Consider the following 13,978-nt stretch of genomic DNA (forward strand, 5'->3'; position numbering starts at 1 on the left):
CCAAAATATTAATCTCCCCATAAATATTCACCGCGTAAATAAGAACTTAATAATAATTTTAATAAACTGCATCCATAAATTGTTTGGAGATGTATAAATTATAACGTAGTTTTTTAGGGTTTAGGGTTTAATTTTTTCTTTGAGAATTTTTATCATTTACGTTTTTGATATTATAAGGAGGCATTGAAACTATATAATTAAAAATATATAGGGTGATTTTGTCGAGTATTGGTATTTTCAAATGTAAACTTAATTAAATACTATTACAATGTATTATATAATTTTTATTTGATAATTTTCATATAATAAATTAAAATTATTATGCAATATAAATTTTGTCAGTAGGTAATCTTACATTTATCAAAATGTCTATTCATGCATTTAAATTAATGTCTTTTTTAATACTGGTATAATTTAACATATCCAACATGTATAATCTATTACCAAACATTATCCATGACACCTAACATAAAATAAAACACACATTTAATTTCAAATTCAAACATAACATAATTGAAGTTTCATCATATGATGATAACATAATACAAAAGTCAAGTCAACTTAAAATATCTAAAAATCCAAACAAACTTGAAACATAACTAAAGATCCTATCTAAAAATCCAAACAAACTTGAAACATAACTAAAGATCCTTAATTCAAAATTCTAGTGAACTTGTTTACTTCCATGGCTTGTTAGAGCAACTTTGCATATGAACAAAATAGTCTACAATCTAAACATTGTAACATACTAACATTTGACAAAAAGAAAAGAAATATATAAAGACCTGAAAGAAAATGTAATATATTAAGAAATATATTGCTACAAAATTTCATGCCCATACCCTTCCTTATGGTAAACTAGTGCAACTGCATAGCCAAATATGAAGGAGCTACTAGGAATGTTGGCCACCAAATTAAGCTCTTTAAAAAGAAGACTTACATCTACTCAAATTTTGATCCTCCATGATACAAAACTAAACACCAACTTCTCCGCTTCAAGGTCCCACTTATATACAATGAAAGGCTCGAGACTACCAACTCGTGCGTGAGACTATATATTATGGGTGGTCCGATAGTGGGTGGCACGATAGGCCCAATACAAACACTCGCTAGGATAGACTCGAAATGGCTCTGATACCATGTTACGAAGTGGACTTTAAGCCTAACTCAACCCCATAAAACCGGCTCATGAGGTTGAGGTTTGCACCCACTTATATACAATGAAAGGCTCTAATCTCTAGTCGATGTGGGATCTCCAACAGAAGTCTCCGTAAATCTCATTTGAATCGTCTATGCTTCTGAACACCACGACGGAGCTTTCCATTGGGTTTTTCACTAAATTTTCAAAGTCAGGATTCAGGATTTAGGTTTACAATTTCGAACACCAGATTAGGGCTTTCGATTTCACAAATTGAAACCAAAAATTGGGAATTTCAATATAGATTTTAGAAGACATGGGATTTGAGTTGCAATTTTGGAACGAAAGAGAGATTGGGAACACATTTTTCAAAGGGAGAAAGAATGGGAACTTCAAAGTTCTTTTGTTTGGACGTTTCGGAACTCTGAAGGTGTTAGAATTTCAATTTCTCACATCCTCATGATTTGGATTTGAGAACCCACCATTGATATTTTCTAAGAAAATCTAAGAATGTTTCAGTCTAGGAAGCAAGAGAGTGTTTCGATGAGAGTGGTTCAATGGTGGAGGAAAGTATATTAGTGTCGAGAAAACCAATTTAACATAATATTCTTTTCTTTTCTTTTCTTTTTTTAAAAATACTTTACCTATCACCTAACCTTCATACGTAATGTAATGTGCCCAATTTCAAGTTTTTTTTATGTTTAATAATATTACCCACAAAATTTATAGTAGGTACAACTATAGATAATTATTCATCGGAAATACAATTTTTTTTTCTTATATGGAAGCAAGTATTTAAAAGAATTTATGTGTAAAGAAAAATGGTGTATGTTTGTCAGTATATTTTAGTTACATTAGTTTCATAATTACAAAATATTTTAAATTCAAGAAAACTTTTAAAGTTAACTACCACTATTATATCAGCAAACTTATACCACACAACCTTTTTTTTATAACTTTTCGTTCACAATAATACAAATAGTAAAATACATACATTTTATACCTCTTTATAATAATAATATAATAATATTTTAAATTAAAAATAAAATTAAAAATATTAAAATATTAATTTATTGATATGTAAGGTGTATGTTTTTATTATTAATAGTGTTAATATATCACATTTTTTTTAAATAGATCCTTCTGACCCTGGTTTCTAGGTTGTTGCCCCTGTGGGGTAGGCTTTGGGTCTATCTAGTTTTTTCACATCTCAAGACAAATTGAAATAGGATAAAAGGACAAAAGGATTGTAATTGATTATTTTTAATTTAAATATTTTTTTAATAAAATGTTAACATGTCTAGTAATGACTTAAACTTTGGAGGAGAACGTAAAATTATTTTACATTTATAGACAATAAACTCAATTGATAATGTACAGAATATTGACAAATAAAATTTATGCCATTTAATAAATTTTAACCAATTCTTTTCATTCTATCTTATAATATAGTTCATAAAGTAAATTTGAATCAATCACTTTATTTTGTCTTAATTAAAGTAATAGTACATTTTTTTTAAAGAGAGACTAGTTTAATAAAAGATTACTATTTCATTAAAAAAAATTATGAATTGATTTAATTTTTTAAAACTAAAACAATATACATTTTTGAAGGGAGACACTAATATTTGTTTTATCTGTCTTAAAATAAATATATATTCAGAATTCATTAAATATGATAATAAATGGGCATGAAGCATTAAATAATATGAATTAAGATAGATGGGTTGCTATGTATGATTAGGTCAAGTTTGAAGTTGATGCCAAGCAAAATACTGAAAGACAAAAATGGCATTAACTTCAAGGCAAGGGCGAGTGCGAAAAGGAAGGGTTCTGCTTCTGCTGTGGCTCTCTATGGCAGTAAGTGGTGGGCTGGGAAAGTCAGACATGAAATGACATTCAAAGAAATCAATGCTTAACAGACATGATTTTGACGTTTCAGATTCTCATTGTCAGACTGACCAACATAACTTAATACTATAATACTCCTTCTCTCTATAATACTCCTACTTTCCAAATACTATATAATCAAATTTATCTAATATATATATTACTAATATTCTCATTTCTCACAGTCTATATGTTTAGTTCCACTGCTATAACTAAGATACCTTACTTTTTGAAATAAATATCTAATTTTGTATTTTTCTATCAGCATAGAGTCTAGAAGAAGAATTCTTATAAACTTTTTTCTAGTATATAATATAATGTATATATATATATACGATGAGTGTAGAAGTTATCCTATCTGTGAAGCATGTTTCTTCTATTCCGCCAATGAGATTAATTTTCCTTGAGATGATTAACTTTTTGACAGCTTTCATAGAACAAGTTTTTAGTGATATTTGTGACCATCAATGGCGATCTCATTTATGTTATCTGTTTTTTCTTTTGTCCGCAAGTAGTTTCTTAATGGGACAACACAGAAGCTGGTCAATACTCAATAGTAATAAAAATTCTGCCAAATTTTTTAAGCAACCTGCAAAAGTAGCTGCTTCATTTTTAGTGCTTTCATGGAGATTCCTATATGTTTTGATGGAGATGCCATAAGCCAAAATGGTGGTCCAAAAATTCCTTTTCGAAAAGGCCTTTGTTAATTTATGAGTTGGAGTGTGCTTGGTACAGGACCAAATCTTGTCTTAGATATTTTACTTTGAAAAGTAAAAAGAAACATTTATTTTGGAGTCTTTCCCGTCCATTTCATAAAACATATCACACTCACAGAAATTACATTACATATAAATTAAAGAAGAGAAAAAAGAAACAAGAAAAAAAGTATTTTGTCCTCAACTCTCCTAGTTTGCTACTAAATGTTTGTTTGGATTTTGAAGACCGTGAACATTAAAAATTTGTTGTCCCAAGATGATAAGTTGGCTACTAAAAAGTGCATTCCACCTTTCTTTTAACATCAGGTGACATTCAAATAAATCCAAAACAAATAGATGCTTTGATTTGTTAGGTTAGGGCATAAATAATTAATGAATAAATTAGAAAAAAAATTCAAATATTTTTTATGAGTTTCTTTTTTTAATCAACAAAAAACTTATAAAAAATACTTGGGATATATCAACCTTAAATAAACCGAACAAATGCACATATGTATTCACATTAAGACACACAAATATATAATAATTATTCAATACCTAATAACACACTACCTATATAAACTAGGAGTGATGATATTCAATTGTAAAGAGAAATTAGAAACTAAAACATAAGTTGTTGCAGCAAAAATCACCATTAACTTATGAAATTATATGGTCCTAGGAGCTGGATATACCGTCATGTGATTTTTATGACAAAACATATGAAACGACTCTCTTCTATGGTGGTTTTGTGTTGGAAAACTTGTTAATACCTTGTTTATGTTATGTAGCTATATGTGTATCAGTCTATTTTGCAAACATTTATTTTAGAAAGAGGACTATTTTGGAATAGGAAGAGAATGATTATGTTACACATGAAGACTACTGTATAAGGACTAAGATACCCTATTATCTAATGTATATAATAATATATGTTTTTTTTTATAAAAAAAATGAAATGATATGCTCAAATTCTTTTTAAGTTTAATCTATATAAAACTTATTGTTTTCTCCTTTTATATTAGTTTCTTAATTACTACATTGATACCTTAATTAGCATTCACAAACTTCAAAACCAAAGAAATGTCAATTTTTACCTTTAAGATTTTTTTTAATTTATCAAACAAATCTTTAGTGGTTTTTCAATTAGTTAATAGAGGTCTTTAATAAAGAGATATTATAAATTCTAGATAGATGAAATTAAACGAGAAAGGTTATGAATGCAATCTTAAACACATCTCTTTTTGTTAACTGTCTAAATTTGATAGGAGTATACTGAACGAGAGATATTACTAAAATATTAATTAACATTCCTTAATTTATATATATTGCAGAGTTTTATGTGAGTTCTCAAATTACTAGAGATTTAAGGCTAAATTCTTAGTTTTATTTGACTAAAGAAGATCAAGATATACATTCTTAATTTGTTAACAGGCAACCTCGGGTCTTCTTGTGAACGTGTCAATAATACTCTCTATTTTCTCTTATGACCAAACCATTAATTTACCAATACTAATAAAATACATATTTATGTATATTTTAACTAATGACACTAAATTAATCACTCTTAATTCTAATATTCAATTTTTTTCTAACAAATAACTTAAACATATTTATGACTGCATCATTGAACACGGGTAGTAGTTAAGCAATAATAATTTGACAATCCATAAAAAATCATTTAATAATTAATTATATTAATATTTTAATCATATTTTCTTAAATATATTATTATATTATTAAAGTAAAGTAATTAAGTGAGTGTTTATTAAATAAAGGAGTTAAAATATAAATTTTCATCTTAATTTTGAACCTAGATCTCCCAACAAAATGATGTAGTAGAAATGTAATAACTAATAAATTTTAAAAATAAATATGTTCTTTATACATAGTTACCCTATGATAATTTAAAATATATTGTCCTACAAATAAAAGATTATATATATATATATATTTACTTATTTATTGATTAAGGTTAAAAACAGTAGTCAATGTATTTTATTTTATACTTATCTTAAACAGGTAGAAAATAGAAATTATTAAAAGATGACAAGAGAAACTAACATTCGTGCTTGAAATTAAAGCATCCATTGAACAAGTAATAATTAAGTAGTGACAAGTACATTAACAAAGAAAAGTGCAGATTGTCCTTAGAACTCATTATAGGTTGGACATTGTCTTCTTGACAGACTCAAACGAAACTCAGGTCCCATAGTATGATATGATGATGAAGATAGCTTTCATTTATTCATTAGCGCAGCCCTTGACATTAAATGCTTCTCAGAAACCTGAAATCAAATATCATATCATCAAGCAAAGTTTTGTAACAATGATCCTTAAACTTAAACGAGAGTAGTACTTTCCATACAAATAGAATATATGCATCAAGGTTTCACAAATACTGAAAGTACTTATTAATTTAATAGCTTGTTTTTTCTTTTTCTGGAGCTAGTTTATTTATTTATCTTCTTAAGATGTGCTGCTTTCTGTTCCTCCAGTTGAACGTTTGATGCTATATTAAAAACTAATATTCATTCTCTTGATATATATTTTTTGCTAAGTGCTGTATTCTTTAATGGAAAAAATGGAAAAAGGAAAGAACAAGGTTTTTTGTTACCTAATGTACACATGATCAAATAATGCTACGGAGGATCATAATTTATGTAAAGATAAATATTTGCTGAAATATACTTACATTTTCCATCTTAGCTTGGTTGTTGCTGTCCAGCATCAGCCCAAAGTGAATATGGGGAAAATGTGCCCACTAAAAGGAGAAAATTCCAAATTAATCATACTTATGAAGAAGACATATATTTAATTAGGGTAAAATATTTCCAGCAATTTTTATCTGGTACATACGTTTTTTGCAGCTGTACTGAACGCTTCTCTGTGACTGATATCAGGATTATTGGCTTTGATCCTCTGAATCTCTTCCCTGCATAAGAACAAAGACATTTCAAAGGGCTTTATGCTACCAATTACATCTTATATATACAGTAAAATTATGTGTAAAGCGTTGCTTACTTTATAAACTGATTATAAGCAGAAGGTACGCGCTGCCTCTTCTCGGGAGCTGGAAAGAAAATAACAACTCAGATCAGATCAATATTGTCAATAACAATGTGGATTATTTTATTTTATTTAAAGAAAGTAGCTAGCTCTATATGTGTGGTTATGATGGTTTTGAGATTGAATATTATTAAACTTGGTAAAGCCAAATATATACTCACGCCTATTCACAACCCTTTCCTCAGATACATTAGTGGTGGGTGCACGCATTGCAATCCTGTTGTTGCATTTGGAGGTGGAGCCAGTGTCAATCCTGTACTCTGGGTTGCAGTGCCCAGGTCCCTGAAAGTGAAAATGTTAATTAGCTTCAAACATCAACTTAGCCATGTCCATAAACACCATGATGACTTTAGCTTGACCAAGTTATACATGAAGAATTCTTTACTTTTAAACCATTAAATTTAGTATTAAATGTTCTTTTTGAATAATAAATTTAGATTAAAATGTATATTTTATATTACAATATGTGAAAAGTAATTTTTGAGTGTCAAAACCAGACGGGGACCAGTTAGTTTGCATGAAATAAAATGGGGTGAATAAATTAGCTGACTAGGTATCTGGCAGCAGCAAATGTGGGTTTACTGTGATTCAGACGTGAAGAAATAATGATGGCCTCTCATAGAGAGAAACGAAAGTGCCTTTAATATCACTGAGCAATAAGACAGGAAATGCAACTAATCAGATGAATGAAAGTACTTACAGAAAACCCAGATTGACAGTTGTGGAAATGAAGGGCTTAGATTTTAGGGATTTACACCAACCAAGATACCATTTTTTAAATTGAGAATTGAGTCCTCTGATCCACAGGAGTGTGCTTGCCTTGGAGAGGACAAGGATCTTGAAAAGAAATCATTAAACCTAGCTAAGGCTAACATAACATACTTCCCGCATATACATATACATACATGGATACATGTCAATCAAATCGATACCCAAGGTATATCATCTCGAAAAGCCATGAAGAGAGAGAGATAGATTTTCAGTTGCCTTGATGGGTTAGGACAGAACCTGACGCCTCTACTAAAAGTGCAAAAAAGAAAACGAATAGGTTTTGCTTATGGCGGCTGCAGGTAGCTAGGGCTTTCAGTACTCTTTCTCAGGTAGAAATAACAGACATGCTTGCTTTGAAATACTCGATTTAGCACACAGAACCTACCACAGGGGCTTCGATTTTGTCAAAAAGAATAACTCCCACAAACCCTACCCTAGGATCCAGAAATCAAAGACCCTATTTTATTTATATTTATATTATGTTAGTACTTGTGAGCATTCATCATAATCAAGTACTAATTAGTTGGAAATGTGGTATTATATTGCACCTTACCTGAACATCTTGCCATGACAGTGACTGAAACGCGGCGGCCATGTTCACGGACCATAGATTGGTGCAGTGCCCGCATCGAACGGTCACAATGTCAAACAGGCTGCTGCATGGAACACTCACCTGTGCCCATAACACAATATTATTCCATTATACAAGGAGAAAAGTTTATTAAAAACCCAGAGAATGACAGATAAAATAAATTAAACTAGATCGCATAATTATTTCATACTTGAGATCATTTCATCTCGTTAAAAGATAAAAAAAGTGAGGGGGTGAGGGAATAATAATAGTAGTAATTTGTGGGGTTTGAGAAAAAGGGTGCAGCTTGGTTTTACTTGAAAAAGAAAGAAAAGTTGTCAACTTGAAAGGTGCTACGATCCAGGGTTTCTTCTTTATGTGTTAGAACTGGGACTCCTCAAGAAATTTACATTTTTGTTTTCCTATGTACAAACTTGAGAAAGCACCTGGATGTGTCGCAGAAGTTGAGTTTAGCATAAGCTAGAGAGGTCAATTAGGTTACAGGTTAGAGATAGAAAATCAAAGGGTGGAGAGGACTTGTCCTATCAACAGTTTTAACATATAGTGCCTGTTTTGGCGTTTTCAAAAGGAAACCACCATATTTCTCAAAACAGCTAGCTAGTTAGCTAGCACAGTTGGCACAATTTGCCTCACCCGCACTTGCTCAGAACGAGAAAGGGAAAAAGCCGTGTGTGTATGTGTTTGTGTGTGACCTGAGGTCCTCCAGGATATGACTTTTATTTGACTGCAAAAGAAGAAAAAAAGAAAAGGTCCGGAGATGGAGACATGACTGTAACAACAACTAGGAACCCAGAAAGAGGGAATTGAAATAGCACACCCACTGGTTCATAAAAGCGCAAACACACACACACGCATAGTAGTGGTAGCTTCCTTTTCAGCATCTGATTGAATTCTTTTGCCCTCGGATGTTTACAGGAGAAGGAAAAGAAAGAGGCAAAAGAAACCAACCAGGTATGTGTGTGTGTGCTGCACAATAGTTTGGCATTTGAAAACAAGAAGATATTATATGAATTAGGTAACATGCAAGAGCCGAAAAGCAGATCTCCAACTAAATTATAAAAGCTAGCTTTCAAATCAAAGATACCGCAAGAACAATATTGCAAAAGTTGCAGGGGATGTAACAGAGTTGCTCAGGCGCAACATCGATGCCGCAGCTTGTCATGGCTGATCTCAGGTTTCTTAACTGAAACAAGGAGGGTGAGAGGAGAAGAAGAAGAAGAAGAAGGAAGAGAGAAAGAAAGAAGTAGAAGATGGATGAAGCTAATTGAATAGCTGGTCCTTCTCTCTTGCAATACCAAAGGTGTGAAGGCAAAGGCCTTTAATTATTCTCTCTCTCTCTCTCTCTGGTTGGATACTGAGCAGTGTATAGGGGTGTATATATAAGTATATGAGGACAGTAAAAACTGAAGGAAGGGGTTGTATAAAATAGAGTAGAGAGAGGTAGAAGAAGGGGTTGTTTGGAATCCAAAGGAAGAGTGAGGAAGTGAGAGTAGGGTAGTATGGCAATGAGATTAAAAAGTAGTTTCAGTAGTGCCCACGGCAGTCAGGGAATGCTGGGTCCCCCTAAGGAAAACAAAGTGGTTTTTAGTTCATATTGGAAAACTTGCTCAAGTGCCCAATAATTATTCTTCCAAAAATTCAATTTATTGCAACTCTCCAAAGAGAGAATATTAAGTAATCTTTACTTATTATGATCCCCTCAATATTTACATAGACTATTATTCTTTGATTAAATTATAAAATTTTAATATGTTTGCTTAAATAAACCAAAATCAAAACATCATGCATTAACTTTTCTAAAAGAATACACTTGACTAAAGTGTTCCTCTTTGATCAATAAGTAATAATTGGTGGAATACATTAATTTTTAATGTTGGAACCTTTTTTTTTTTTTGAAAAAAAATAATACATTTAATATTATAAACCAAATTAACTCATTTAGTCAGATCATTTAGTTAATTGGATTTTTCTAGAAAGGACCATAAAAAGTATTAGGAATTAAAGTACGAGGTACTCTACTCCGACAAACAACATCTTACATGGTCAATTCAAAAGTATAAAACGTAACAAGTAATTATGAAATCGATATACCAGGAATAAAGGCAGCACTAAACGATATTAATCTTATGATCCCAAACCATGTTCACAATCTAACATTCATTAAATCTAAAATCCCGTTAAAAAGAACTTGAAATGTATTTCTTTTGTTCTTTTTTTAAGTGTTATGATTTTGAAAGATTTTTATTTTTATTTAATTATCATTTTCAAAATTCAAAGTAATATAATTTTTTTATATGCTTATTATTCGCCTAATTTATGATTACTTTACATATACAGTGCAGAAATAAAAAAAGATAAAGTAGAAAACTTTATAAATATTTTTTTAAATAAAATAACTTTTTTTATGTATTTACTAGTTCTCCAAAAAAAAAATTAGCACGAAAAAACGGAGGAAATGATATTATAATTCAGCTACATCATCTACAACTTGTCAGACAAGATAATCACACAGGCTACATTTTTCTCCCTATTGGGCATAGTGAATAGAAATATTATAAGAAAAAGTTTGTTGAATATCCAAAATATGCATAAACATACTACATTCAAAACAGAACTATAATTTGTGAACTTCTATTTTGAGTAATTAGATTAACGAGATTCGTGTAGGCGTGGGTTTATTGTAATTCATGAAACCTATATAAATTATTTCAATTACATGCTAATAAAAAACCAGAAATATTGAATAAATGGGTATGAAAAAAAAGGAGAAACAAAAACTATAATGTTTAAGTTTACCTTTTTTTGCAATATAACAAAGATTCGTTATCAAACGGAAAATAAAAATCTATAAATGGTAATTAGGATAAGTGATGGTTTGTTGAACAGAAAAATCATGTAGCAGTCAAATGAGTCACAAATAAATAGTTAAATATAGAATATAAATTTTACTGAACTATAATCATTTTATGTCAGATTTTGAGGCTGAAAAAAAAAAAGGAAAGCAAATACATAGTTATGTTTGAAGTAATTTCATTTAATATGGAATTTTATAAAATCCAGTGTATTCAAGCATCAAAAGTTGAGAACAAAGCAGAGGTTTTGGCTGCATTACCAAATCTGTACAATATTTAATAAGATATATTATATCATTATGATAGATTGAGAGTGACCACTCCATTCTCAGACAAACCTGCAACTCCACAGCGGACGAGGGGGGCGATCAAAAATTTACTATTAAATAGTATAGTGGTTTCTTCCATAAACACTCCACAGATTTTAACTATACCTGTTTAAGTTTTTTTTACTGAACAATATATAGCAGATGGTTTTATTAGGAATGATACTGGATTTACTAATTATGCTTTGCTCCTTCCCGATAAAAAAAAAAAACTAATTATGCTTGCTCTATGAATTTTCTCTAGTATGAAACTTTATATTATAATTATTATACATTTTCTTAAAACGAAAACAAAAGATAAGAGAAAAACAGGTAATAAAATGATTGATGTGACATGAAGCACAAAAAATAGTACTGATATATATAAATTTAAGAGTACTGCTAACAAGTGGACAACAAAATGTCCTTTTCTTATTTTAAATAGAATTATTTGAATAACTTTATTTTTACATATGGTCAGTATATAAATTTTTGACTACCAATTTAAATTATTATATTTTACTAAAAAAATTATTAAATAAAAATCAATTATTAAATATCTAAATAATTAATTGTAATAGTAATTAAATTAGAGATATTTAAAAAAAATATTTTTAAATTAATTTATATTATTGTTAAATAATTTTTAAATTAGTATTTAATTAGAAACCAATGTTTTAACTATCAATTATTTAGATTCTAAATTTGATAACAAAAATCTTGATTTTTAATTAGATACAAATTTAAAAATCACTTAACAATAATAGAAATTAATTTTAAAAAAAAAATTATTTAATCTCTAAAATAATCTTTAATTTAGTTACTATAGCAACTAATTATTTTTTTGTTTCTAAAATTAATTTTTATTTCATAATTTTCTTGTAGTGTTTGATTATAGAATATAAATAATGACTACCAATTTAAGTGAAATCTTAGATACAACTATTATAAAAACTAACTATCAGTTATTTGTAATTTAACATATATTTGTAATTTAACATATTTTAGTTGAATTCATTTTTAAACTCATACGTGCAAAAAAGATAAAATGGTTAGGGGAAAAAAGGAATAATTATAAAGATATTATACATAATGTTAATTTTTGATGTTGTTCAACTAACCAAAGTGAATATATAAAATGCAGCTGCAGAATTTTGAATATATAGGATACTTTGAAAGAAAAAACGCACTATAGACAATTCATGTATTTTATATTATGTATTTCTTTTGAAGATAATATATGACAATTACTTAAAAGTTCCAATAGTATGCATCCTTGAGATTTGATAAGATAGATGACACAAATTAGAAAATGATTAGCTCAAAGAAAAATGTACACATAATAATCACATTTATGTGTGTATTCTGTTTAGATACTCCATAGCATGCAGTCACACACTGGTATTTCTTTCATCCCATATTATATTTAATCTACTATATCTAGTAAATGTTGCTGTCATTTTGGGTGGTAAAAAGTTAGCTAGTGATGTCTTTCATTTTCTCCAAACGACTTTTTCTTGCAGCTTTTGTTTCCAAGGGAAAAACAAATCAATCATAAAACTTCAAAACAGTTACATCAAATATGACAGTTGAAACCCTAGGAGCCACTAAAATTGCCCCCATATGCTTTTAGCTTTTATAGCTTTTTTGTTTTTATTTTTTTTCCATTGAAAAAGATGAACCATGTGATTTACACTAGTGTTTAGACTTACATAAAACCATCCTCATTCTGCAGTTGAATGCTTGATATCGGTAAGATAAAATGGTTTTAAATCTCTGACCCTATGATGATCGAACTTATTAGAACTTAAAATGTGCTAGCTTCTGAGTAATTATATAAAATAATAATAATGCTTTTGAGACTAAATTATTGTAAAAGACAAAGAAGATGTATATATACATATAAAAAGTCTTGGAGATATAAAGGTACTGAAGAAAATGAGAAAGTCACAACAACATTATTAGGATCTCTTCTTTGTCGATTTAGCCATGTTAATAGCACTGTTCCATTGCTCATTTAGCTCCAGTCCCTTTCCATGTCTGGTGTAATAAATTCTACTTAACTCGCTTTGCTTCATCACCTCCTTTTGTAATTATTGATAAATGCTAACCTGCATATCTTTTTCATTTTCTTAATGTCCCATTGACTGCTGGATCTGATCATGTTAATATTGATAGGAGTTTTCGTATAACCTTGCTGAACTTACCATCAGATCTGTCAGAAAAAGCCCCAATTCTTAACTCGTTCAAATTTTCTTTGTACAATAACTTACTGTTTACTATAATAACCAATTAAAAACCCCTTAAAGGTGAATTAATCAAAGTGTTGCCTACACTGCATATTTTTCTTTTCTTTTCTGGCATTTAGCTTCTGATGATAGTCATCATAATCTTTTAGACTTTTGTCTCGTCCTAGGAGTTAATAAATTTTGGTATTTGTAGTTTATGATATCTTTCTTTTCTAATTCATGGTAAAAAGTAAGGATTTATTGGCTTCAAAATCAAATCTAAAATCTCTCTCTCTCACACACATATATAGAGAGAGGATGCTCATTCTTCTTGTTGTTTGTTGGATCTTGTGAAAATGGTCTCATTTCGAGCTTTGAATTGGAGATTTTTTTTCCATTGTAAGGATGAATTTTTAAATATCTCCCAAAATAGGTTTA

General features: G+C 29.5%; 1 protein-coding gene across 1 annotated transcript; it reads right to left on the reverse strand.

Moving 5' to 3' along the window:
- Positions 1–5,792: 5,792 nt before the first annotated feature.
- LOC137807543 (axial regulator YABBY 5) lies at positions 5,793–9,696 on the reverse strand. Its single transcript, XM_068608229.1, has 7 exons — positions 9,240–9,696; positions 8,117–8,236; positions 6,954–7,074; positions 6,748–6,796; positions 6,583–6,658; positions 6,419–6,487; positions 5,793–6,011 (listed from the first exon to the last, which is right to left on the reverse strand). The coding sequence occupies exons 1-7, from the start codon at positions 9,315–9,317 to the stop codon at positions 5,964–5,966; spliced, it is 561 nt and encodes a 186-aa protein (XP_068464330.1). The 5' UTR covers positions 9,318–9,696; the 3' UTR covers positions 5,793–5,963.
- Positions 9,697–13,978: the final 4,282 nt, after the last annotated feature.

This window comes from Phaseolus vulgaris, chromosome 3 (assembly GCF_000499845.2).
Source record: "Phaseolus vulgaris cultivar G19833 chromosome 3, P. vulgaris v2.0, whole genome shotgun sequence".
Classification (NCBI taxonomy): Eukaryota; Viridiplantae; Streptophyta; class Magnoliopsida; order Fabales; family Fabaceae; genus Phaseolus; species Phaseolus vulgaris.